The sequence below is a fragment of the Sus scrofa genome, chromosome 14 (assembly GCF_000003025.6).
Source record: "Sus scrofa isolate TJ Tabasco breed Duroc chromosome 14, Sscrofa11.1, whole genome shotgun sequence".
Lineage (NCBI taxonomy): Eukaryota > Metazoa > Chordata > Mammalia > Artiodactyla > Suidae > Sus > Sus scrofa.
This window is the reverse complement of record NC_010456.5, coordinates 66,946,390-66,971,575: the sequence shown is the minus strand read 5'-3', so window position 1 is coordinate 66,971,575 and position 25,186 is coordinate 66,946,390. Positions and strand designations below refer to the sequence as shown.

At 40.0% G+C, this 25,186-nt stretch overlaps 2 protein-coding genes across 16 annotated transcripts in view; one reads left to right on the top strand and one right to left on the bottom strand.

Moving 5' to 3' along the window:
• The window catches only part of REEP3 (receptor accessory protein 3), a 105,133-nt gene extending 99,625 nt beyond the window's left edge, over positions 1-5,508 (bottom strand). The window contains exon 1 of the mRNA XM_001925659.6: positions 4,991-5,508. Coding sequence (XP_001925694.2) covers positions 4,991-5,022 — 32 coding nt within the window. The 5' untranslated portion in view covers positions 5,023-5,508. The remainder of the gene's footprint in view (positions 1-4,990) is intronic.
• JMJD1C (jumonji domain containing 1C) overlaps positions 4,665-25,186 on the top strand; it is a 326,067-nt gene continuing 305,545 nt past the window's right edge. For 6 of the 15 annotated variants that reach the window (XM_021073667.1, XM_021073665.1, XM_021073643.1 and 3 more), the window contains exon 1: positions 4,689-4,834. The gene's annotated coding sequence lies outside the window, so the exon portion shown is untranslated. Of the gene's footprint in view, positions 4,835-25,186 lie in introns of all 15 variants that reach the window. The other 9 variants (XM_021073644.1, XM_021073641.1, XM_021073657.1 and 6 more) reach the window with 7 other exon arrangements.

Genomic DNA, 25,186 nt, shown 5'->3' with positions numbered 1-25,186 from the left:
TGGGCCGCTCCCGCGGCATATGGAGGTTCCCAGGCTAGGGGTCGAATCGGAGCTGTAGCCACTGGCCTACCAGAGCCACAGCAACGCGGGATCCGAGCCGTGTCTGCAGCCTACACCACAGCTCACAGCAATGCCGGATTGTTAACCCACTGAGCAAGGGCAGGGACGAACCCGCAACCTCATGGTTCCTAGTCGGATTCGTTAACTACTGCGCCACGACGGGAACTCCTAATTTTTTATTTTTTACATTTCAGGGCCCCAGGTGTGGCATATCAATGTTCCTAGGCTAAGGGTTGAATCGGAGCGATAGCTGCCAGTATATGCCACAGAAACTTGAGATCAGAGCTGCATCTGTGACCTACACCAGAGTTCACAGCAAAGCTGGATGTTTTACCCACTGAGAGAGGCCAGGGATCGAACCCACATCCTCATGGGTCCTAGTTGGGTTCATTAACCACTGTGCCATGACGGGAACTCCGTAGAATACTGCTTTATATTTATTAGTAAAAAAGCAATCACAAAGTAAAAAAAATTGAGCAAGCTGAACTGCATTAAAACTATGAACTCTCTATATAACTAAAAATAAAATACCTGAAGAGAAGTATAGTTAGACTGAGAAACAATACTTGCATTGAAAAGGACTTTAATATATGACAATTACTAAATATTAGTGTCAATATTAAACCTTTCTAATGAGAAGGAAAATGCAAAAGAAGACAATGAGGTCTATTATATTCATTAGGAAAGTACAAAAAAATTAAACCCTCCCAATCTGGCTATACTGTGATAAAGACAGTATTCATACGTTGTTGGTAGCAAGTAAATCATTTTGGATAGCAATTTAGTAACTGCTATCAATGGTCAAAAAAATATTCATAGCCTTTGACTCAGAAATACTCCTCTTGGATATTTACCCTAACGAAGCACTTAAAAGTATATATAAATGAGTAATATAATCACATTATAGCATTAACTATGATAATGAAATATTAGAAGTGTTCTAAAAGAAAAACTAAAAACAAACAAAAAAAACCAGAAGAATGGCTATGAAAATTATGAATACTGGCCTGATCAAATAGAAGATATAAGATTTCAGAGCAATCCAGAAGACGTTTACCATATAATAATAAATAACAGTGTAAAAAACTTTAAAAACTATACTCTTAATTACAACTGTTACCTACACAGACAGAAAAATGTAAATTGGAAATAGTTTAAACATCCAATCTGCTGGACTATAGGGGACTATGTTCTTACCTGTTCTGATAACTACTAACACTTACTGAATACTTAACTTTACCTGATGTTGGACAATGGACATTATATGAACACATTTAATCCCATGGCGTAGGCTATAGCCAATACTAAATGGCAGAGCTAATACCTGAATTCAGGCCATCTGTTTTTTTTTTTTTTTTTTTTGCTATTCTTGGCCGCTCCCGCATATGGAGTTCCAGGCTAGGGTTGAATTGGAGCTGTAGCCACGGCTACACCAGACCCACAGGGGGATCGAGCCACGTCTGCGACCTACACCACAGCTCATGCGCCGGACCTTAACCACTGAGCAAGGCAGGACGAACCGCAACCTCATGTTCTAGTCGGATTCGTTAACTGCACCACGGAATCCAGCCATCTGTTTTAAGTCCCAATCTTAACCACATGCTATGTTGTATACACAAATTAACAAAATCTGGAAAAATGGGATTCCCCTCAACCTCTAAGAATCATGTTTTAAAAGGTAAGTTATGGGTATTACATATTTTATCACATATAATACATTTGGGAATCTTGGATTACTATCCTTTATAATTGCAAACTAACCTTTCAATCTTGCCTGTCAAGTTAAAGTGAGTTGATTTTAAGACTGGAAATAGTGAAAAATCTTCTCAGAGCATCACAGAATGCTATAGCTATATAAAAGAGTTTGGAGATTACCAGATACCTTTATCTCTGTAGAGAAAGAAACAGGTCTGTAATCAGTAAGAGGTTGACTCAAGGTCATTCAGCTGGTTAATACAACCAAAGCCAGTTCTAAACTCCAGGTTTCCAACGATAATGACTAGGAGTTCCATGTCGTGGCTCAGTGGTAATGAGCCCTACTAGTATCCATGAGGATGCGGGTTTGATCCCTGGCCTGGTGCAGTGGGATAAGGATCTGACTTTGCCATGAGCTATGGTGTAGGTCGCAGACTCAGCTTGGATTTGGTGTTGCTATGGCTGTGGTGTAGGTCAGCAGCTGCATCTCTGATTTGACCCTTTCATATGCTGTGGTGCGGCCCTAAAAAGACAAAAAAGAAAGAAAGAAAGAAAAAAAAAAAAAGACAAGGACAAAGATGCTTGTATTTAGTATGTGGCCCAGGGCCATGCAGCTATTAACTGGCATCCTGGTCTGATTTCCAAGCCAATGCTCTTCCCGGAAATAGTCTGCCACAAGGTCTGGGGAGAAAGTGCTTGTGTACACAGGGAGCTCTGGTTAAAGAGGGTCCTTGTGTTCTATACACATGCCAAAGAGGTTCATGTTGAGAGAACTGTCTGATCTTTCTTCAGGCTGACTAGCTTGGTTGCTCCAGGGGATAAGAAAGAATTTAAGCAAGTTTTATCTGCTGGTGTTAAAAAGGTTTCCAAGTTTGTGTAGACCCTGGGGTTGATCCTTTATGTTCTCATGTATGATCAAGAGAGTAGAAAAAAATTCAGTGATTAGAGAAAGAGAAACTAAGAAGCAGAGGGGCAAAATATAATTCCCTGACTTGTGTGTTTTCTCATATGCTAATAGCTCAATGGCTTGTAAAATAGATTTCCTGACACTTGATAAATACATTTCTATGAACTTTTCTCCTTATTTTGTTCCCTTTCCTTTGTTTTCAACTCTGTAGATGGTAGCACTGCAGGCTTGAACCCCCTTTTCCTAGTTAGGGAGCCCTTTTACTGCTCCAGTCTTCAGAGTCTCCATTTACAAACATCTCACACAAAGGAGAGAGTCTACCAAAGCAAAGTCACTGCTGCCTAATAATATCACTTCTTCCTGAAATTCCCTGAAAGCAGGCCAAGCCTACCTTTCCCGCTTCCTCTCTCCCCAGTCCCTCAAGTCTTCAGTAACTAATCTGGGCTTTCCCTCCTCTGTGCTTTGGCTCGAAGTGATCCCTTTATCTGGAATCGTCTCCTTTTGCATCTTTGGCTTGTCTAAATTCGGTCTGTCCTTTAAGGCCCATCTCAAATGTAATCTTGCTTTTTCTGATTCTCCAACCAGATAGAATCCCTTCCTTGCCTAAACACTATAGCACTGAGTGTAACTCTTAGAACACTTGACCTGTTCTGCAGATAGCAGTGTATTTGAACTGTCAGTTCCGTGAAGATCAATTATGTGTTATTAAACTTTGTGTTTACAGAGAGCATCTAGAAAAGACATTAATACTCATAGCCGGTGATCAAAACCAAAAATCTGATTTTGAGTAATGCAAATTAAAAGTGCTTCACAATCTTTTCTAACTATAAATTAAAGAACTGGATTAAAAAAAAAACAAAACAGAGAATTAAAAAAAAAAAAATAGTACAGCCTCTTAATAGGACACTTGATTTTCCAGGCACAGAAGTAAGAACTGATAGACATCTAGTAGGCCAGGAAAGGTATTCCTGTATTATGAAAATTAATATTCAAAGGCCCCAAAAGGCAAAAATAAATAAATCAAAATCTGAAAACATCTGTGGTATGCTTTTATTTCTTGATCTTCAGTTTTATACAAATGAACACAGGACGTTCTGGAGATTTAAAACTAGAAACTGTACCAAAGAAGAACAAACTGCATTAATACAATCAAATGACACATTTTGAATGCTATCATAAATCAGGGTGAGCAGGACTACTAAGCAATTGATTCACTCTCAAACAAAATAAAACCAAACAAACAGAAAAATTAGCTCCTCCCCACTGAGAAACAAAACAAAACAAAAAATCTGGTAACTTTTTTTCCCCCACATTACAAAGCTAATCAGAGAAGCCTGCCACCTCATAAAAACATTTCATAAAAGTACCGAGATTATATTACTCCTACAGAGATCATGAATAATGAACCCACAAGTCCCTGGCTGTAACTACGTCACTGTTGACTTAGTGACTTTTGTTTTTGAGAAGGGGGTTAAGCTGGGAAGAATGGGAGGAAACCAGTTTAAACTGTAGGCCAACTGGTACCTTTAGAGTAAACACCACAACTCAACTAATTTTTTTCCTTATGGGCCTGCAGCACTTGGTAAGAGCACAATGAACTGATAATTTGAACAAAGGCAACAGGCACCTGCAGCCTCTCAATCCCTTTACAAATATTTCCTCCAAGACAGGGCCAAATTCTGGGATCTGGGCGAGCAGGCGGGTGCCATCATTCAGTAACGAGCTCCTTTCTCGATAAGCTGTAAATCTTGGGTCAACTAGGACCCTTCCAGGGATCTGAAATGGGAGCGGTCGAGGGGTTTTAGACAAATCTCTCCTCCTACCACACGTGACCGAATGGCAATCAGCCGCCCAGAGAACCCCGCACCGCACCAGCCGCAGGATACAAAGGATCCGCGCTGCCACGGCATCCTCAGCAGGATCCCAGAGCCTCCCGCGCTCAGCTTCTGCGGAGCCTGCGCAGGGCGCCGCCGCGAGGCGCGCCGCTCCCGGGCCCGCAGGGCGGTGCCGCGCAGCGCGGGGAGCGGGAGCAGGGAGCGCGCGCCGCCTGCCCTGCGCGCCTGCCCACCCAGCGCCGCGGGAGCAGGGCCGACAAGCCGCACGCAGTTGGGCCGCGCAGCAGCCGCCGGGCCCTCGTCCGACGCAGGGAGCCCCGCAGCGACGTGGACTAGGGTGAGGAGGTTGAGGGCGCCCAGTTCCCGGGCAGGCCCGAGGTCGGGCCAGCCCACCCTGCCCAGACCCGGGCTTTCCCTTCTCCTGGCCCCTGTCCCACCCCACCCCCACCCCGGGCCTCGCGGAGAGGTGAGGGGCGCCGTGAGCGGAACTTACACCACGGCTCTGGAGATCATCCAGGACACCATCTTCCCAGGGGCTTGGACCCCACCGGGGAGGGTGGGTGGGCGCCGAGCGTGACGGACCAGGCCGTCAACGGTAGGCCGCGCGCTCGCCGGCTCCTCGCGCTCCCCGGGGCCGCGCTGGCGCCCTCGGGAGCCGGGCCCGGTGTCTGCGCGCGGCGGCCGGAGCTGCGCGGCGGTCGATCCCCCGCCCGTCCCCGCCTGCCGGAGGAGCCGTCGCCGAGCCAGCGGGCCCCGCCCCTGCGCTCCGCTGATAGGCGGCGGCCGCGGCGCGTTGGCCGAGGCCCGGTCTGGGCGGCCGGGCTCCGGGGGTTGAGCTGGCGGGACCCCTAGCCGCACCCGAAGGCCTCGTGGCCGGGATCCCTGCACTCTCACCTCCCACTTCCTGCTTTTAGTATCCCTGGGACGCCTACCTGGCGTAGAGGAGAGGGGAGGTGGTGGGAGGCTGAGGAAGGGGATTGTCAGTGCCTGAGTGAAAAACAAAATAGTGGCAGGAACTCTGTCCAGTAGAATCCTCTGGACCAGGCCCTAGGTTCTGGAGAGGAGCGATTTTGAGATGTTTCGCTATATCCGGTGTTCTTACTGTTGTCCTAGGCCTGGGGCATCCTCGAAGTACCGCTTTTTAAGGCAAACATCTAGAGGCTCTGTGCACAGGCTTCTGTGTGTACCAGGAGTCTTCTGGTGCGTGGTGTAATGCAGGCAGGGGTAGAAGGAGCAAGCATTGGATTTCAAGTTTGCAGTAGTAGGTGTACTGGTATCGCTGTTCTGGGCCTCTTAGGGCACCTTTCCATTACAGCATCTGCAAAGCCTGTTTTACAGATACTCCTCTGATCTGCCAGATAGACAAAGTAAAATTTGGGCCTAGAATTCCTGACCTGTTCTGCGATTTACACCTATTTTTTGGTAGGTTGAATTACTGCTTACACCTAACAGTTCTTGGAGGTGTCATAATTTGAAGAGATGGAATTTAAACTCAATTTTTTGGTGGTAGTACCAAATTGAGAAGACGATCTTAAGTTTTTTTTTTTTTCTTTTAAGACTATAGTAAAAGATAATTCTAGTATTCATATGGTAAGAAGAAAAAAGTATGAAATGTGAGTTTCAACTCTTTAATTAAAAGTTCTGGAAAATGTAATAGCTTATTTTGTGACCATATTGTAATTTATTATTTTTGTTTCTCAGTTTCCCCATAGTAAAAAGAGGCTGATAATACTGCAACCTACCTCTTGCCTTCCAGGGACATGAAGCACTGTTAGGAAAGTTCTGTGACATGCTTGGGAGAAAATCAGGAACACATAAAAGATTACCCTGAATTATTTTAAGGTCCCAGGTTTAATACATTTGGTAATATTTTTATTACTTAAGGAATGAACTCAAAAGTGCTTTCTACTCTTGGGGTAGGCTCTTTTTGCTTATTTACTCATATTAAGAATGTATTTTAATTTCAGGGATCTTGTTAATGAAAATTTGCATTTATTCAGAATCTTATTTTTGGACCTTATTCAACATTATTTGGAAATCAAAAGTGTCACATCAGCACCAGTTTTCAGGAAAGTTCTCTTGCCCAATAAACCCAAAAGTTATTTGAAGGGTATTCAGATCCTTCCGTGAACAAGTCCCAAAATGTTTTTCCAGCCTAATTTTTACCTCCTTCTCAACCCCTAATGTACCCTTTTCCTACCTCTCTTCTCTGAACCAAGCTGTGTTTTCATGCTCAGTTCCTTTGCCTGGAATTAATTTTTTCTTTAATGGTTTGCGTCCCATTTTCTACCTCTCAGAATCCTTGTTTTTCACTGTCCTGTGCCATAAAGATGTCCTTGCTTTCATAGTTATTCATCATTTTCTCTAGGCCCCCATAATTTACTCCTTGAATTTCTTTTTATTTTATTTTATTTTATTTTTATCTTTTTAGGACAGCACCCGTGGCATATGGAGGTTCCAAGGGTAGGGGTCCGGTCGGAGCTGTAGTCTGTGGCCTACACCATCAGCCACAGCAACGCAGTATCTGAGCCACAAGGAACCTACACCACAGCTCACAGCAACACCAGATCCTTAACCCACTGAGCGAGGCCAGGGATTGAATCTGTGTTCTCATGGATTCTAGCTAGGTTCATTTCCATTAAGCCATGGCAGGAACTCCCTGAATTTCTTTTTAAAGCCTGTGTCATTCTGCTTTGTATTATGGTTATGTTTTACCTATGTCTAATCTCCTGAATGGTAAAATGTTTAAGTACAGGAATGGCATATTAGTAATCTTTGTGTTTTCCTCGTATCTAGAATAGGTTAATTGCCCAGTAAAAGTGTGAAACATGTTTTTTAGATACAGTCACTCTCAAGTGTAGAAACTTTGTAAAATTTTAGCCGTGTGCAGTGGAAGTCTCTTAAAGATGTTTTTCTTGCCTTCCTATTTTGGGGGTCATCATTCTGAATATTAATTTTATTTCACTGTCTTGCAATACACTAATGCTTTCAGGGGTTGTTAAGATATATATGACTGCTGACTTCTCTCTGAAATGTCCACAGGCTGCTGTGCGTTAAATTTCGTTTTGTATGCTTATAGTTCAGCCTCCTTCACATTCATATCACTTTTTGCTGTTCTCAATTTGCAGTAGCCCCCTTTTTCACATCTCAGCATGTCACGTATTAGAAACCACCTACCTTGTGCTACAGATATGTTTAGTCAGCCTTTACAACATAGATCGTAGGTGGTGTTTTCCCTTTTGGTACACTGGAAACTGAGATTTAGAGAGCTCACTGCCAGTGACCACATGACTCATAGGTATTAGAACTGGAACTCTAATCCACATTTCCAGAGTGTTCTTTACCTATATTATACTATGATAGTCAAGTTGTGTTAAAGGCACTGGGTGCAGTTAGGGGTTCCCTCTGGGGGAAGTTGGGAGGCATTTTGGGGGATTGTTGAAATGGTTGGGACTAACCATTAGCATTTGATGGATAGGGGCCAGGAATGCTATATATTCTGTAAGGTATGGGCTGTCCTGAACAAAGAATGTCCCGGTACCCTACATGGTTTAGGAATATCCTGCCTGACGTGTGTAATATTTGTAGTTATGTCAACCTGGAACCTCCATTTTGCATATAAACGGTTTTAACTGAGACTGAATTTTCCAGTATCTATTTCCATATGCAACTGTTGTGTGAAAAGATTTGTTTTGTTCACAACTTGATCAGGAGTTGTTTACAGCTTTGGAAAATTGCATCAGGAAGTACTTTGCATTCATAGCTGTCATAGTTAGCTACTAAGTATTCTTGTATGGCTTCTAGGTCAGTTTTGTTTCAAGATTAGCATATTGAAATGCATATTTTAAATTATTTTCATTTCATCTTTCCATTTATATTTTATTTGGGATACATGGATTTGTTTGAAGTCTGTAGGAAGACTTTTTAATTTCATTTAAGGTGATTAAGCAGAAGTTGGAAAATATTTTATGGAAGGGGGACATCAAGCCTGATATGAATTCTTAGTCTAAAGCAAGAGTAATTTCATCTGAGGGGAAGAATCACATGAAAAGTACCCAGATTTTTAGTAGTGGGCGTTTCTGATCTCTGTGTATTGGGCTATGCCCTGGTTAGTTGAAATCTAGTAGTAGTAGGTGACCATTAGATAAGTGCTTCTTGGTATGAAGCCAGGAGAAAAGGAAACACATTACCTGCTGCCTTTTAAGTGTGGTCTCATTTGGCAGGCTTGAGGTCACTTCTTGTTGAGAAGATAGGAAATTACTTCTTTAAATACTAAACCTAATTGCTTTTTCACTTTTCACTAGTATTCATTTGTTATGCTGTGGAGTACTTCACTCCATTACACGAAGGCACTTTTCTTTTGGTATTTAGTTTAATCATGGTAGGAGGGAGCATATTTAGGGCAAAGGACATTCTAGCAGGAGACCTATTTCTACTGCCAGTAATGTGATGTTTGGCAAGTCTATCTATGTTTACTGTTAAATGGGGATTATAGTTATGATGATCAAATGCAAAGAGTTTTAAAACTTAAGGGTAATTCGACTCTATTACAGGAATTGGTTTCTCTTCTACATCTTCACCTAAGTTCCTGGGAGACACGTGGAATATGTTTCTTCTACACGTGAAAGGAATTTATTTATTAGGAGGAAAAAGAGAGTGGGAATGTACCTAGGAGAGCAGATAGTGAGAGCAGAATTACAGGGTACAGAGGTATTATCTACTCTATATTGAGTATGATAATGAAACTAAATACTAGGTCACCTTCCCATTTCTACTGGAGGAATATTTTTAAGTGCTTGAAAATATTTTTATGTATAAAAAAGGCTAAAATGACTACATGATCTACTGAATGAGTAGGTGTTTAAAAAATGGTGTGAGGGAGAGGATCTTAAAGAGAATGACTTAAAAGACAAAACTTGATTTTTTTTTTTCCATCTGCTGCCAGATGAATGTTTTTTCCTATCTTAGCCAATTTACTTTATAATATTATGGTTACAGCAGAGGTCAGATTTGGCATCTGACATTGAAATCAAATTATAAAGAAGTAATATTGAAAATACAATAATTGGATTGCACTAGAAAAGAAAGATTTGATTCTGAATTATGCATTGGCTAGTTACTAGCTAACATGCAATGAAGAAAGCAAAATAAGTCTGTGATGGCTGGATCTAGGGCATATACAGATCTGGGGTTCTTTTTTGCTTTTTAGGGCCGCATCCACGTCATATGGAGCTTCCCAGGCAAGGGGACTAATTGGAGTTACAGCGCCCTGCCTACACCACAGCCACAGCCATGCCAGATCTGAGCCGAGTCTGCAACCTACACCACAGGTCACAGCAACACTGGGGATCCTTAAGCCGCTGAGCGAGGCCGGGGATCAGACCCGCAACCTCATGGTTCCTAGTCAGATTCATTTCCTCTGTGCCATGACAGGAACTCCTGGGTCTGGGGTTTTTATTTGAGGGGGTAGCTTTGCTTATGGCAGTTAAGAATTTAGAAGAGCTTGGCTTTCCCCTTCAGGATAAAAAATGATTTTGTGTTTGTTAAATGGCAGAGAAACATTTAGTTCAAGATATATTTGAGGTACTTCCACTATTCTTTGAAAATAGAATATATTAAGTCATAGTTCCCAGTTTTGAAATCAAAGTAGATCTGTGATTTTTGGGTCATTCAGGTGTATGTTATAATATAATTTACAGAAAGCTGAAATATTTGATAATTTGATTATTACTAGTAAGCAGGACTTTAAAAATGTTTGATGTTTTTGAGTGGTAGTTCAAAGCACATGGAATAAAATTCGAAAGGATAAACAATGAAATATGAGTCATCTTTTATCACTTGTCTCCAGCTATCCAGTTCCTTCAGAGGTCTATCTCTGTTGCCAGGTGTGTTTTTTTTGTTTGTTTGTTTGTTTTTTTGCCAATAGTAAAGTCTAGAAAGAGACAATTATGTATAGGTATTTTAGATAAAGGTAGAATTTTAAGATAAAGGTAGAATTTTATATCATTTGGGACATGATAGACTTAATTAGCAAATGACTTTGTGACAGCAAGTTAGCCATTTAATAAAAACTGAAGAAAAAGTAATTCTTAATCGATAAGAAATATAAATCTAAAAAGTATGATAAAAGTGTAAAAAGAAAACAAGTGAAAGTAATATAATCTTGATAATTGAAAGGCCTTTCAAAGCATGCCTTAAAATCAGAAAACAAAAAGGCAAATTTCATAGACTTGATTGCATAACAGTGTAAAACTGCTGTGCTTCTAACACCAATAAGATCTCAGGACAAATGACAAACTGAGAAAAAACATTTCTAAAACCAGACAAAGATTAATACTCTTGATATACAAAGCATTCATAAAATAACCATTACTTAAAAATGTACCTCAAAATTCATAATCTCTGGGAGTTCCCTTAATGGCACAGTGGGTGTCACTGCTGTGGCTCAGGTTGCCACCACGGCGAGAGTTTGATCCCTGGTCCAGGAACTTCCAAATGCCATAGGTGCGACTGAAAAGAAAATAAATATTTAGCTTTATGAAGTAATTTTATTGTAGGACTTGTACTATTTTATATATATATATATATTTAAAAGTATTTTTAATAGGGTCATCTTGGTACTGTGTTTAAAAAGCTTCTTGAAGGAAGCTGTGTCATGTTTTTTATTCACCTGCCCAGGCCTGGCACATGGCTTTAGTTCACAAGCACTGCACCAAGGAGCCTGGATTTTATGATCCCAACTCTAGCTCATTAAATGATTAGACCTGGGCAAGTCTGTTTTTGTCCCTGGACATCTGTTTCCTCATCTGCAAAATCAGGTAAAACTGCTTTAGACTCCTTGTCTTTATACGGTTATTAAAGTAGTACATTAGACTATTTGTCTTCATAGGGTTATTAAGAAAATTCAACAAGGAAATGTCTGAAATCTCTTTATAAACTGAATACTATAATGGAAATATGAGATATTTTTAAATCAGTAAAAATTCAGCACAAATATTCAAGACTGCCTTTTGCAGTGGGGAGAACAATGAATTTGGGAGAAGCATACTATCACGTGTGGGGAAAAAGAATATGTGCAGGTAACCATAGCCCAGAGTAATATGTCAGGCAAAAACATTTATCATTTTTTGTTTGTTTTTTTGTTTAGGGTTGCACCCTCGGCATATGGAAGTTCCCAGGCTAGGGGTCTAATTGGAGCTGCAGCCACTGGCCTACACCACAGCCACAGCAACCTCGGACCCATGACCTTAAGCAATGCTGGATCCTTAAGCCACTGAGCAAGGCCATGGATCGAACCTCATGAACACTAGTCAGGTTTGTTACTGCTGAGCCAGGATGGGAACTCCCCAATTGTTGATTTTGAAGACATTCATAGGAAAAGAAAAGATTGCGTTTTTGGAGTCAGGTGTTTCAAAAGTTGATATTTTGGTAGAGTCTTATACTTAAGAGAGAGAAGAGAACACAGGCAAGAAGTCTCAAAGTGCAGTGCAGTGCTAGAAATCAAGTCTAAGTCCTGTATTAGAGAAGTGGAGCCTTGAGATTGTGTTGGTCAACACCATAGTATCCTATAAGCTATGAGGAACTTTTACAAGGCCTTTAAGCTAGGGAGTGTTCTTCTTAGATTGGCCTTTGTGACCTTTCATCAGGGTGACAGTGGATTTGAGGAAATTCTGGAGGCTGTTAGTCCCAAGGCTGTTATATTACCCTGTGGGAAAAAATGATCAGGGCTTTAACCAAAGGCTTTTTAAATTGTGGTCCATGAATTAGGTATTCCTGGCTAGAATTTAATAGGCCATGAACTTAGAAGGTGAAAAAGTACTCCCCCCCCACTAAACTTTTCCTGAAAGTTAGCATATCGTTCAGCTTGAATGTAGGAAACAAACTATAGCAGTATTCGTAGGACTTCTTTTTGTCAATAGAAATCACAGATATTTTCATATCTCATTAAATTTATTGTAAATACCTTGAAATATTATTTATATTACTTGAGGCCTTATTTAATGGGTTCATAAAGAAGCACATATATGTTACCAAGTCATATTTTCTTTTACTGTTTTGATGACGAATTTCAGTACAACTGATTTTCTTTATAATCCCAAACTAAAAAAAAACAAAACAAAACATTAATTTGATTCCAAGTTTCATCAGACCCCTAGAGCGATCCATAATGCAAAAAAGGTTACGAACTCTTGGTAAATGGAGGCACTGGCTCTTCCAAAATATACTGGTACTTTGCCATTTTTGGCAAGCTGTATTAATAGGTTTGAGTCACTGTTTACTTCTCTAGAATAAAATGGTTGAAGTAAATGATCCATAAGATCTCTTCCAGCACTACAATTCTAATTTTTTTTTTTTTTTTTTTTTTTTTTTGCTTTTTAGGGCTGCATCCACAGCATATGGAAGTTCCCAGGCTAGGGTTGAATTGGAGCTATAGCTGCTGGCCTGTGCCATAGCCACAGCATCATGGGATCTGAGCCGCCTCTGCGACCTACACCAAGCTCAGGGCAATGCCGGATCCTTAATCCACTGAGGGAGGCCAGGGATTGAATCTGCATCCTCATGGATCCTAGGCGGGTTCATTGCCACTGAGCCATGATGGGAACTCCTAAAATTCTAATCTTGATTTCCTCCAAACTAACATTTTCCCTAGTCTTCCCCATCTCACTAATAGGTACTCTTGGTCTTTCTCATCATCAAACCCAACATTTTCCCCAACCTTCCCTGTTTCACTGAACTATATCACTCTCTACCCAATGCATAGAGAGAAAAACATAGGTGTTATCCTGGATTTCTTTTTTTCTCACCTGTTAGATCCAATTTACCACCACATTCTTTCAGTTCTACTTACTAACCTGAATCTGTCTGTACCTTTTTCTTTTCTTTTTTTTTTTTTTTTAGTTCTTTTTTTTGGTCTTTTTGCCCTTTTATAGGGCTGCTCCCACAGCATATGGAGGCTCTCAGGCTAGGGGTCGAATCAGAGCTGTGGCCACTGGCCTACGCCACAGCCACAGCAACACGGGATCCGAGCTGTGTCTGCAAGCTACACCACAGCTCACGGCAACGCCAGATCCTTAACCCACTGAGCAAGACCAGGGACCAAACCTGCAACCACTGTGCCACAATGGGAACTCCCTGTCTGTCTTTTTTTTTTTTTTTTTTTGCTATTTCTTTGGGCCGCTCCCGCGGCATATGGAGATTCCCAGGCCAGGGGTCGAATCGGAGCTGTAGCCACCGGCCTACGCCAGAGCCACAGCAACGCGGGATCCGAGCCGCGTCTGCAACCTACACCACAGCTCACGGCAAAGCCGGATCGTTAACCCACTGAGCAAGGGCAGGGACCGAACCCGCAACCCCATGGTTCCTAGTCGGATTCGTTAACCACTGCACCACGACGGGAACTCCGGAACTCCCTGTCTGTACCTTTCTATCTCTACCACCTCTCTCATCTGGACTACTGAAAGGCTTCTAATGTAGCTCCTTCTTTCTTTTGACCTGCTATAGTCTCTAATCTGCATAGCAACCACAGTGGCCATTTTAATACACAAATGGTAGCACTTCGTTTGCTAATAGAAAAATCTCCTTCAATGGCTTTCCTTGTACTTGGATTAAAAACCGTGGCTGAACTGACCCTTGCTTGCCTTTCCAGGACTCTCCTCCTGGCCCCCTAAGCTTCAGCTACACTTTTTTTCTGTTCCTATAAATCTGTGATCCTACTTTCTGTCTTAAGGTCTTCTCATTTACTGTTCCCTGCTCCCAAATGAGCGACTCCCCCTGCCTGCCTCATCGGCTTCTTAATGTCATTCACATTCCAGGATGCCTCCCTCCTTCATTGATCACCCAGTCACTCCTGGATCATCCTATTCCAGTCCTCTGCAATAGTGCTCACCACTGCTGCTGTTCTTGTTTTCTTCTACTTAAAAAGTAAAGCCTGTTGGAACAGGAACATTGTCCTGTTCTCACTGCTATATTCCCAGTACTACAGAAAATAAATATTTATTGAAATATTTTGGATCATATTATCATAGTGCATGAATATTTGGGACTACACTAAGTACTATGAGAATATTTAAGCTATTTGGATTTAAAAACACAGAGGGGCTTAGTTGACACCTTGAAGAGTGAGAAGAGTCCAAAGCAAGTAAAATGGTGAATGGGGAAAAGTCTAGAGTTACTGATGATTTTATAATGTCATATATAGTAAATAAAAGTAACTTCTAAATATTCCAAGGAAATGAATCATAAATTGTTTCATTCAGGGAGTTTGGGATGGGGAGAGTGTTGCATTAGTTCTGTAACATCCTTTAGGATTTTGAATGGTTAACTCTAGCTCAAAAAGTACAAAAGTATATTTTACTTGTTTATTTTTTTTATCTTTTTAGGGCTGCACCTACAGCATATGGAGATTCCAGGCTAGGGGTCCAATTGGAGCTGTAGCCTCTGGCCTACGCCAGAGCCACAGCAACATGGGATCCAAGCTGCATCTGCGACCTACACCACAGCTCACAGAAATACTGGATCCTTAACCCACTGAGCAAGGCCAGGGATCGAACCCACATCATCATGGATGGTAGTCGGGTTTGTTAAACCGCTGAGCCACAAAGGGAACTCGAGTAATGACTTTATACATTGGGTGTGCTATTACACTTTTTGTCCACAGGTTGTCTATAGCAGTTTATGAAGTGCATGCTAGTGGACTTAGAAATTTAGTCCATCAAAATGATCCAGATCCCAGAGGTGGGGGCTAGGATAGAGACCCAGTGACCATACACTAAGCAACTGCCAGGAGGTGTTTAGTAGTTGAAGAGGCAGAACTAGGCAGTTAGAGGATAAATCAGACAGCAAGTAGCCAGAAGAATCAGGAAAAAATTTGGAAGAAACCAGGTAAATGAAAGAATTGTCCAGGATTTATAGCAAAGAATAAATGTTGGTCAACTTCTCCTGCCTTTGTTCAGCTCATCCTAGTGATTGAGAGCTAATCTCAAAGTTCCCTAGGCCTACCAGTGGTAATACAAAGCAGCTGGTAGATTATGAGTGTAAGATTTGGTGGAAAGAAGGACTTAAGTGAGGGTGGAGCAGACGTATTTCTGGGGTAGAAGCTTTTGTTTGGTAGAGAGGATCAGATGTTCTTAGATCCAACACAGATCATTGATCATTTAGTCCATTGTCTCCCCTGATTTTCACACAAAAGATCTCTTGAATTGTTTTTCCATTGTGAAGCTGATATTACAAAGATATTTTTCCTCAAAACCCTGAATTATTAATAATTTGTCTCCTCAGGAGTTTCCGTCGTGGCTCAGTGGTTAATGAAACCAACTAGGACCCTTGAGGTTGCAGGTTCAATCCCTGGCCTTGCTCAGTGGGTTAAGGATCCGGCATTGCCCTGAGCTGTGGCTCGGATACCGTGTTGCTGTGGCTTTGGAGTAGGCTGGTGGCTACAACTTCGATTAGACCCTTAGCCTGGGAACCTCCATATGCTGCAGGAAGCGGCCCTAGAAAAGCCAAAAAGCCAAAAGCCAAAAAAATAAAAAATAAATAATAATAATAATAATAATTTGTCTCCTCATTTTTTTAACCAAGGAATGTAATTAGAGTAGCATATGCTATCTGTACTGAATTGACATAAGTTCAATTAAAGGAAAAAAAAAAAACAAAACACTACAAGTTTAGCTACTTTGTATGACATTTGCAGTTAAATGGTTGAAATGGTTGTTTCGTTTAGATTTTTTTTAATATTAAATATGACCTGTGGGGAGTTCCCATTGTGGCTCATCGAAAAATGAATCTGACTAGTATCCATGAGGATGCATTTTCCATCCCTGGCTTCACTCAGTGGGTCAGGGATCTGGTGTTGCCCTGAGGTTGGTGTAGGTTGCAGAGGCAGCTTGGATTCTGCATCACTGTGGCTGTTGGTGTAGGCTGGCAGCTGTAGCTCCAATTCTACCCCTAGCCTGGGAACTTATATAGGCCGTGGGTGCAGCCCTAAGAAGCAAAAAAAAAACCAGACACAGTTACAAATTTTTTTTCTTGTGATGAGAACTTTTAAGATTTACTCTGTTAGCAACTTTCAAATACACCTACATTTCAGTATTAACTATAGTCACCATGGTATACATTACACATGATGACATGTTAAGATGGTTTTTAATGAAGTATATTTAACATACATCATTATATTAGTATACATTGTATTACTATTTTCATGCTCCACTATCACTCTGGAAGAAAGGTTAGTCTCTCTTAAACGTGTCTTAACATCTGTTGGTATTTGGTATTTGTATGTATTGCAAAATGATCACCACAATATTGGTATTTGTATGTATTGCAAAATGATCACCACAGTTAGTCTAATTAATTAACATTCATCACTGTACATGGTGACAGAATTTTCTTTCTGGTGATGAGAACTTTTAAGATTTTCCTTCTTAGCAACTTCCGTATTTACAATACAGTTATTAACTATAGCTGTCATGCTGTACATCACATCCCCCATGACATTTATTTTATGACTGGAAGTTTATACCTCTTGACTCCCTTCTCACATTTTGCCTGCCCCCCTTCCCACACCCTCCTATCTCTTTTCTCTTTATCTCTGAGCCCGGTGGTGGTGGTGTGGTGGTGGTGGTTGTTAATAGATTTTACATATAAATGAGATAATTTGGTATTTGTCTTTCTCTGTCAGACTTATTTCACTTAGCATAATGCCTTTAAGTTCCATCCATGTTTTTGCAAGTGGCAAGATTTCTTTTTTACTGGCTGAACACTATTCCATTTTCTGTGGGTATGCTTGTGCATACACACATACACCACAATTTCTTTATCCGTATATCCATTGATGACACTTGGGTGATTTCCCTGTCTTGGCTATTGTAAGCCAGGCTGCAGTGAACAGGAGGATATATGTATAATTTTTAGCCACTGTTTTTGTTTTCTTCAGATAAATACCCAGAAGTGGACTTGCTGGACCACATGGTAGTTCTATTTTTAATTTTGTAATGACCCATCATGTGGTTTTCCATAGTGGCTGCACCAATTTACATTCGTACCAACAGTGCACAAGGGTGCTCTTTTGTCTACATCCTTGCCAACTCTTGGTATTTCTTGTGTTTTTGATAGTAGCTATTTTGATAGGTGTGAGATAGTTATCTTATTTTTTTTTTCTTCTTTTAATATACCCACCCACACCATATGGAAGTTCCTGGGCCAGGAGTTGGCTCATTGTGGTTTTTATTTGCATTTCCCTGATGATTAGTGGTGTTGAGCATCTTTTCTTTTCTTTTTCTTTTTGTCTTTTCTAGAGCCACACCCATGGCACATGGAGGTTCCCAGGCTAGGGGTCCAATCGGAGCTATAGCTGCTGGCCTACACCACAGCTACAGCAACACCAGATTCGAGCCGTGTCTGAGACCTACACCACAGCTCACAGCAATGCCGGATCCTTAACCGATTGAGCGAAGCCAGGGATCGAACCCTCAACCTCATGGTTCCTAGTTGGATTCGTTAACCACTGAGCCACGACAGGAACTCTGACCATCTTTTCCTGTTGGCTTTCTCTGTGTCTCCTTTTAGAAAATGTCAATTTAGATCCTTTTTTTAACACTTTTTAATAAAAGGTTTTTTTTTTTTTTGCCTTTGAGTAACATTATATATTTATGGATATTATATATTGTTTGTATATTTTGGATATTAACCCCTTATCAGATATATGATTTTCATTGCGTTGATGGTTTCTGTTAATGTGCAGAAGCTTTTTAGTTTGATAGAGTCTCATTTGTTGATTTTTGCTTTTGTCGCCTTTGCTTTGGGCATCATATTCAAAAAGTCATTTGCCGAGACTGAAGTTAAGGAGCTTACATTACTGCCTCTGCTTTCTTCTAGGAGTTTTCTGGTTTCAGACCTTACTTTCAAGTCTTTAATCCATTTTGAGTTAATTTTTGTATGTGATGTAAGACAAGTGGTCCAGTTTTATTCTTTTGCATGCGGCTGTCCAGTTTCCCAAACACCATTTATTGAGGAAACTTTCCTTTCTGCATTGTATATTTTTTGCTCCTTTGTTATTTACTTCTAGGGTCACTCTGTTTATTTTTTTAAGTGAAGTATAGTTGATTTATAATTATTTATTTCTACTGTACAACAAAGCGATTCAGTTATACATACATACATTTTAAAAATTCTTTTTCATCAATGTTTATCACAGTATTTTGAATGTAGTTCCCTGTGCTATACAGTAGGACCTTGATTACCCATTCTATGCATAATAGTTTGGGAAGGGTGGATTAGGAGTCACAAATCTATTCTCTAAGTCTGAGTCTGTTTCTCTATTCATTTGTATCATATTTTAGATTCTGCATATAGTTGATATCATATCGTATTTGTCTTTTTCTGTCTTAACTTCACTTAGTATGATAATCCCTTTGTTGATCCACGTTGCTGCAAATGGCATTATTTCATTCTTTTTTATGGCTGAGTAGTATTCCATTGTGTACATGTACTACATCTTCTCAATCCATTCCTCTGTTGATGGACATTTAGGTTGTTTCCATGTCTTGGCTAGTATGAATGGTATTGCTATGAACATAGAGGTGCATGTATCTTTTTGTATTATAGTTTTGTCCTGATATATACCCAAGAGTGGGATTGCTGGATCATATGACAACTCTGTTTTTAGTTTTTGAAGGAACTTCCATACTGTTTTCGATAGTGGTTGTACCAGCTTACATTCCCACCAAAACTCTAGGAAGATTCCTTTTTCTCTACAGCCTCTCCAGCATTTATTATTTGTAGACATTTTAATGATGGTCATTCTGTGAGGTGGTACCTCTTTGTAGTTTTGATTTGTGTTTTTCTAACAATTAGGGATACTGAGCAGCTTTTAATGTTCCTGTTGGCCATCTGTGTGTCTTTGGATAAATGTCTATTTAGATCTTCTCCCCATTTTTCAATTGGATTGTTTTTTGTTGTTTTTGTTAGGTCCTCTGTTCTGTTCCATTGATCTATGTGTCTATTTTTTAAGATATATTCTGTTTTGATTACTGTAGCTTTTTTTTATATCCTTTGAAACCGGATGGTATGATGCTTGCTTGGTTTTTTTTGGCTGCACCCATGGCAGGTGGAAGTTCCCAGGCCAGGAATTGAACCCAGGCCATAGCAGCAACCCAAGCCACTGCAGTGACAATGCTGGCTCCTTAACCTGCTGTGCCACAAGAAAACTCTCTGCTCTTTTTTCTCAAGTTTGGCTATTTGGGGGTCTTTGGTTGCATACAAATATTAGGTCTGTTTGTTTTATTTCTGTGAAAAAAGCCATTGGAATTTTGATGGATTGTATTGACTGTAGATTGCTTTGAGTAGTATGGATTTTAACAATATTAATTCTTCCATTCTCTGAGCACAGAATATCTTTCCATTTATATGTGTCTTCAGTTTCTTTAATTTCTCAGTTATCAGTGTATCTTTTACCTCCTAGGTATTTTGTTTACTACTGCAAATGAGATTATTTTCTTAATTTCTCTCTATGATAGTTTGTTTGTCTTTAGTGTTTAGAAATGCAACAGATTTTTGTATATTGATTTTATATTCTGTAACTTCACTGCATTCATTTGTTAATTCTAACAGTTTTTTGATGGAATCTTTAGGGCTTTCTGTATATCATGTCATCTGCAAATAGTGACAGTTTTTACTTTTTCCTTTCTAATTTGGATGTCTTTTATTTCTTTTTCTTACCTAATTGCTTTTTTGAGACTTTCAGTACTACGTTGAATAAAAGTCCACTTCAATCTTGTATCTATTTATAAATTTTCTTTTTAAGTACATTCATAAAATATAGTTCAGAAGCTTCAATTTATAAATCCTTAAGGCGTTCTCGTGGCTCAGCAGAAACGAATCTGACTCGCATCCATGAGGACACAGATTTGATCCCTGGCCTTGCCCAGTGGGTTAAGGATCCAGCATTGCCACGAGGTGTAGTGTAGGTTGCAAATGTGGTTCAGATCTGGCATTGCTGTGGCTGTGGCTCTGATTCAGCCCCTAGCCTGGAAACCTCCATATGCTGCCAGTTTGGCCCTTAAAAAACAAAAAAAGTATAAATCCTTAACTAATTTATAAGTTCTACTCTGAATCTGTTTTTGATTCAAGTTTCCTTTTTTCCTTAGTATTTAGGTTTTTCGATATCTTCTGAATTGTTTTTCCATGATTTCTTTGCTATAGAGACCATTCTAAATTTAATTCTTTTTCAGTTGACATGATGTCCATAATCTGTTAGTGCATAATCTTCTATCAGTCTTGCTCATAAATTTTATACAAATTTAGAAGTTCTGTAGTCTGATTTTTGTAGATTAAAGCTTAAAAATTAATAGCTTATGGCTGTTAAAGAATTTGAATAGAGAAGTTCCTGTCGTGGCGCAGTGGTTAACGAATTTGACTAGGAACCATGAGGTTGTGGGTTCGATCCCTGGCCTTGCTCAGTGGGTTGGGGATCCGGCATTGCCATGAGCTGTGGTGTAGGTCGCAGACGCGGCTCGGATCCCGAGTTGCTGTGGCTCTGGCGTAGGCTGGCAGCTACAGCTCTGATTACACCCCTAGCCTAGGAAACTCCATATGCTGCGGGAGCAGCCCAAGAAATGGCAAAAAGACAAAAAAAAAAAAAAAAAAAAGAATTTGAATAGAGCAATGTCTCTTTTTATCTTTTTATCTGTTTTATTCAGGTATCATATAATAGCTTGGCAACTGCCTTTTCCAGGAGTTTGTTACTGTGTGGGTGTTTTTATTTTTGTATTTATCACTTTATTACTCATACTTAGCCACACTTAATACTTTAAAATAATGAGCCTTATTAAGAAAGCACATTGTAGTAATAATGCTTAATTATTGAACTGATATAGCTAAAACGATCACCGTTTTGAATTAATGTCAGTGTATGATAGATTTCTTGTTTCTTAAGATCTCTAACAAATGATTTGAAGTTTTCTAGTTCTGCATTGTTAACTAGGGATGTTTTTCGATATGCTTAATCTTTATTTTCATAAGAGTCAGTGTCTCACCTTTTTTTGTATAGAATGTCTGTTTTGTTAAAAGACATTATTAATCAAACAAAGAATTGAAGCTTACTAGTTTGTGCTGCTTTAGAATTTTTAGCTAGAAAGGATGTGAAAGTTATGCGGAGTAGACAGAGGGCCTAAACAAGCATAGCAATATGTAACTTCAGTAACTTTAACTTCACTAACTCCCTAGAATAATGCCCTGGTGTTTATGGCGATGAACTTGGCTAATTAGGCAAACAGAAAAGTTAAACAAAATTTACATTCTTTAGAAAGGCTAAAAAAATGTTACCATTTTTGGAAGTGGAAGATTGTAAGTGGAAGATTTCTTTCACTCGCTGTTGAATAAAACTAATTTTAATACTAATCAGATAAGGATTTTTTTTCCCCAAATATTTGAAGCTCTCTGAAGCCCCCTGCTTCTTGTGGATGAGAGATTAAAAGCAGAGGAATCATCATTATTGTGATAATATAGTTTATTAAAGAACTTTCTCTTACACAGACCACATGGTTGGCCTCATCCTCAAACTACTGCTTGCAGTCTCCTTTCTCTCTCGTTATTAAATTAGTGACTTTCTGTATTTTCAGTTTACTTATTTGAGGAATAACTGCTCGTACCTGACTCTTCTGAATTCCACTCCTTCTATAGAGTGTGCTTGTGATGTTTTCACCATAAAGACCATGTCCCTCTTTCATACCTGTCTCTCTCACTCCTCAAGATGTGCCTTCTAATCCCAGTATTGACAGTGTATTTATAAAGGACATTAAGCAATATAACTTAATTATTAAAAGAGAAGGTTTTAAACTGAGTGACACAGTTTGGATTCTGACCTCATCACTTTCTGACTGTGTAATCTTTGGTCAGATACTTTGCAATTTAGAAGTGATAAGACCTCTCCTACGGGCTTGTCAAATTAAATTAGCTGGTATTTGTAATATACTTAGTATAGGGCCTGGCACGGCTACTGTTTATATTATTATCGTCAAACTCAGCGACTACTTAGTTTGATTACTTGATTGTCTCGTTTCCTTGACTAGTTTGTAAACCTGTTGAGATAAGAAGTTTCTTTTTTTTTTTTTGTCTTTTTTGCCTTTTCCAGGGCTACACCCGTGACGTATGGAGCTCCCAGTCTAGGGGTCTAATTGGAGCTGTAGCCGTTAGCCTACACCCCAGCCACAGCAATGCGGGATCCAAGCCACGTCTACAACCTACACCACAGCTCACGGCATCACTGGATCCTTAACCCACTGAGCAAGGCCAGGGATTGAACCCGAAACCTCATGGTTCCTAGTTGGATTCGCAAACCACTGAGCCACGACAGGAACTCCAGGTATTGTTTTTTGTGTGTGTGTGTCTGTCAGTCTTCCTATCCTGATCCTGATGCAAAGATATCATTCCTGTATCATTTGTTTCAGTTGTTTGAGACCTTGAAGTCCAGAAGCCTAGTAATTTTTATAATTCTGATTGGCATCAAATTAGAATTTCACTTGCGAGGGAGCCTGGTGTCTAAGTGTGAGTCACTCACCAAGTGGAGATGAGCACTTTACTTAGAATCATGTGATGACTACTCTTCTTCCCACCAAGTACGGAGCTCTGCTGTGGTTACTTTGCTTCATTTTATAGGTGTTACCCTTTTTTTTCCCAAAGTTCAGGATTTGTGAATGTCTGGGAGATAACCTTTATGCCTCTTAAGGCCCACAGTGCTCAGTAAATATTTATTGACTGATCGACAGTTCTCCAAGGTGAAGAACAATTGAACTGTACCTTTACAGAGAACAGCTCATAGTGATTGGTTACTTTGACATTGTCAACAGAGTTTTTTGGACTACTTTCTCTTTGTTTTCCTAAGTCTTCAATTTTTTTTTTAATTCATATCATATGAAAGTTACATTTAGAATCAGTTAAAAAAATGTTTTCCTCTGAGCTTTTACCGTAAGCTTTTCCTAAAGTATGCTACTTACGGAGTTCCTGTCGTGGCGCAGTGGAAACAAATCCAACTAGGAACCATGAGGTTGCAGGTTCGATCCCTGGCTTCGCTCAGTGGGTTAAGGATCCGACATTGCCGTGAGCTGTGGTGTAGGTCGAAGATGAGGCTCAGATCTGGTGTTGCTGTGGCTGTGGTGTAGGCCAGCGGCTACAGCTCCGATTAGACCCCTAGCCTGGGAACCTCCATATGCAACGGTGTGGCCCTAAAAAGACAAAAAATAAAAAAATAAAATAAAAAAATAAATAAAGTATGCTACTTGCTTATTCTTTTCTAGTTTCTTAAGGGCTTTTGTCCTCTCATGACAGACCATTATGGAGTTCCTCCTCTCCAGGCACCTCTTTGTTACCCTATTACTTGCGAAATTAAGTGAAAAGGAAAATTGAACCAAGCCTGTTTTCATTCTGATAGATCACTTTTTTTTTTTTTTTTTGATATCCCTCTCTCTCTACAGGAGGTGTCAGAAGAGCTTTTATTGATTGCCTGTGGGATGTCATGAACTTCAGACAGGGATTTCTCAGTCTTAAAAATTTTGAGATGTGGCTTGGGTTGCTTCTGTGGCATAGGTTCAAGCCCTAGCCTAGGAACTTCCGAATGCCACAGGCAAAAACAAAAACAAAACAAACTGGGAGACTATCATTGAAGCAACAACCTAAGTAAAAAGCCTCCGGGGTGAGAGAGAGGAGTCTCAAGTCAAGCCAGTCCTTACATAGTCACGCTTTGCCTCCTAGCCCAACTCTGTTAATTGTAGCAGTTCTCAAGGTGTGGTCCTGGGACCAGTAGCTTTACCAGCATTTCGTGGGGATTTGCTAGAAATCCTTAGGCCCCATGCTAGACCTACTATGCTGGGGCATAGGAGTTGGTATTTTAACAAGTGATTCTGATGCTCATTGACTTGAAACCACTGCATTATTTTATGCTGCTTGCCCACCCCATACCTCCCCTTTCTTTTAAAAATCTATTCATCCCTTTCAACCCCCTTCCCTCCACACCTGTATACAATGTTCAAGGCCTTAAGGATTTTTTCAAAGTTTTTTCATTAAGGAAAATTTGGATATATACAAATATATAAAAATAGAAAATAATGAGGAATCTCAGTGTACTGAATAACAAGTTTCCACAGTTGTGAATGTATGGTCGAGATCGATTCATCATTATCTTCACTGATGCTCACCCTGCCTAAGATTATTTTGAAGAAAATTATATCAATTAATCTGTGAATATGTTAGAAAATTTCTGTAGAAGCGACCAGCTGGCCTGACTGCCTTCCTTCTTTCCTTCCTAGGGTACCTTTATCCTTTTCTTCCAAAAGAACCAACACATAATCTCATAATATCAACTATCCAGTCTTCATATTTCCCCAGTTATACAGTTTTTTTCTCTTTTCAAAAAATAGGTTGTTTGCTTGAATTGAGTCTGAAATAAGGTCTTTTAATTGTTTGTAATTGATAAGCCCCCTCCCATCCCTTTGTTCTTTTTGGTTGAATAAATTAGGCTGTTTATCCTGTAGAACTTCAGTCTTGATTTTGCTAATTGCATATCTGTGGTGTCATTTAACTTGTTCCTCTGACTGCATTTCCTACAGATTGGTAGCTAGATTTAGAGGCATGAGGAGGTTCAGTTTTGAGTTTTGGCACAGATACCTGATAGGTTGTCTTGTGTTTCCATTAAGGG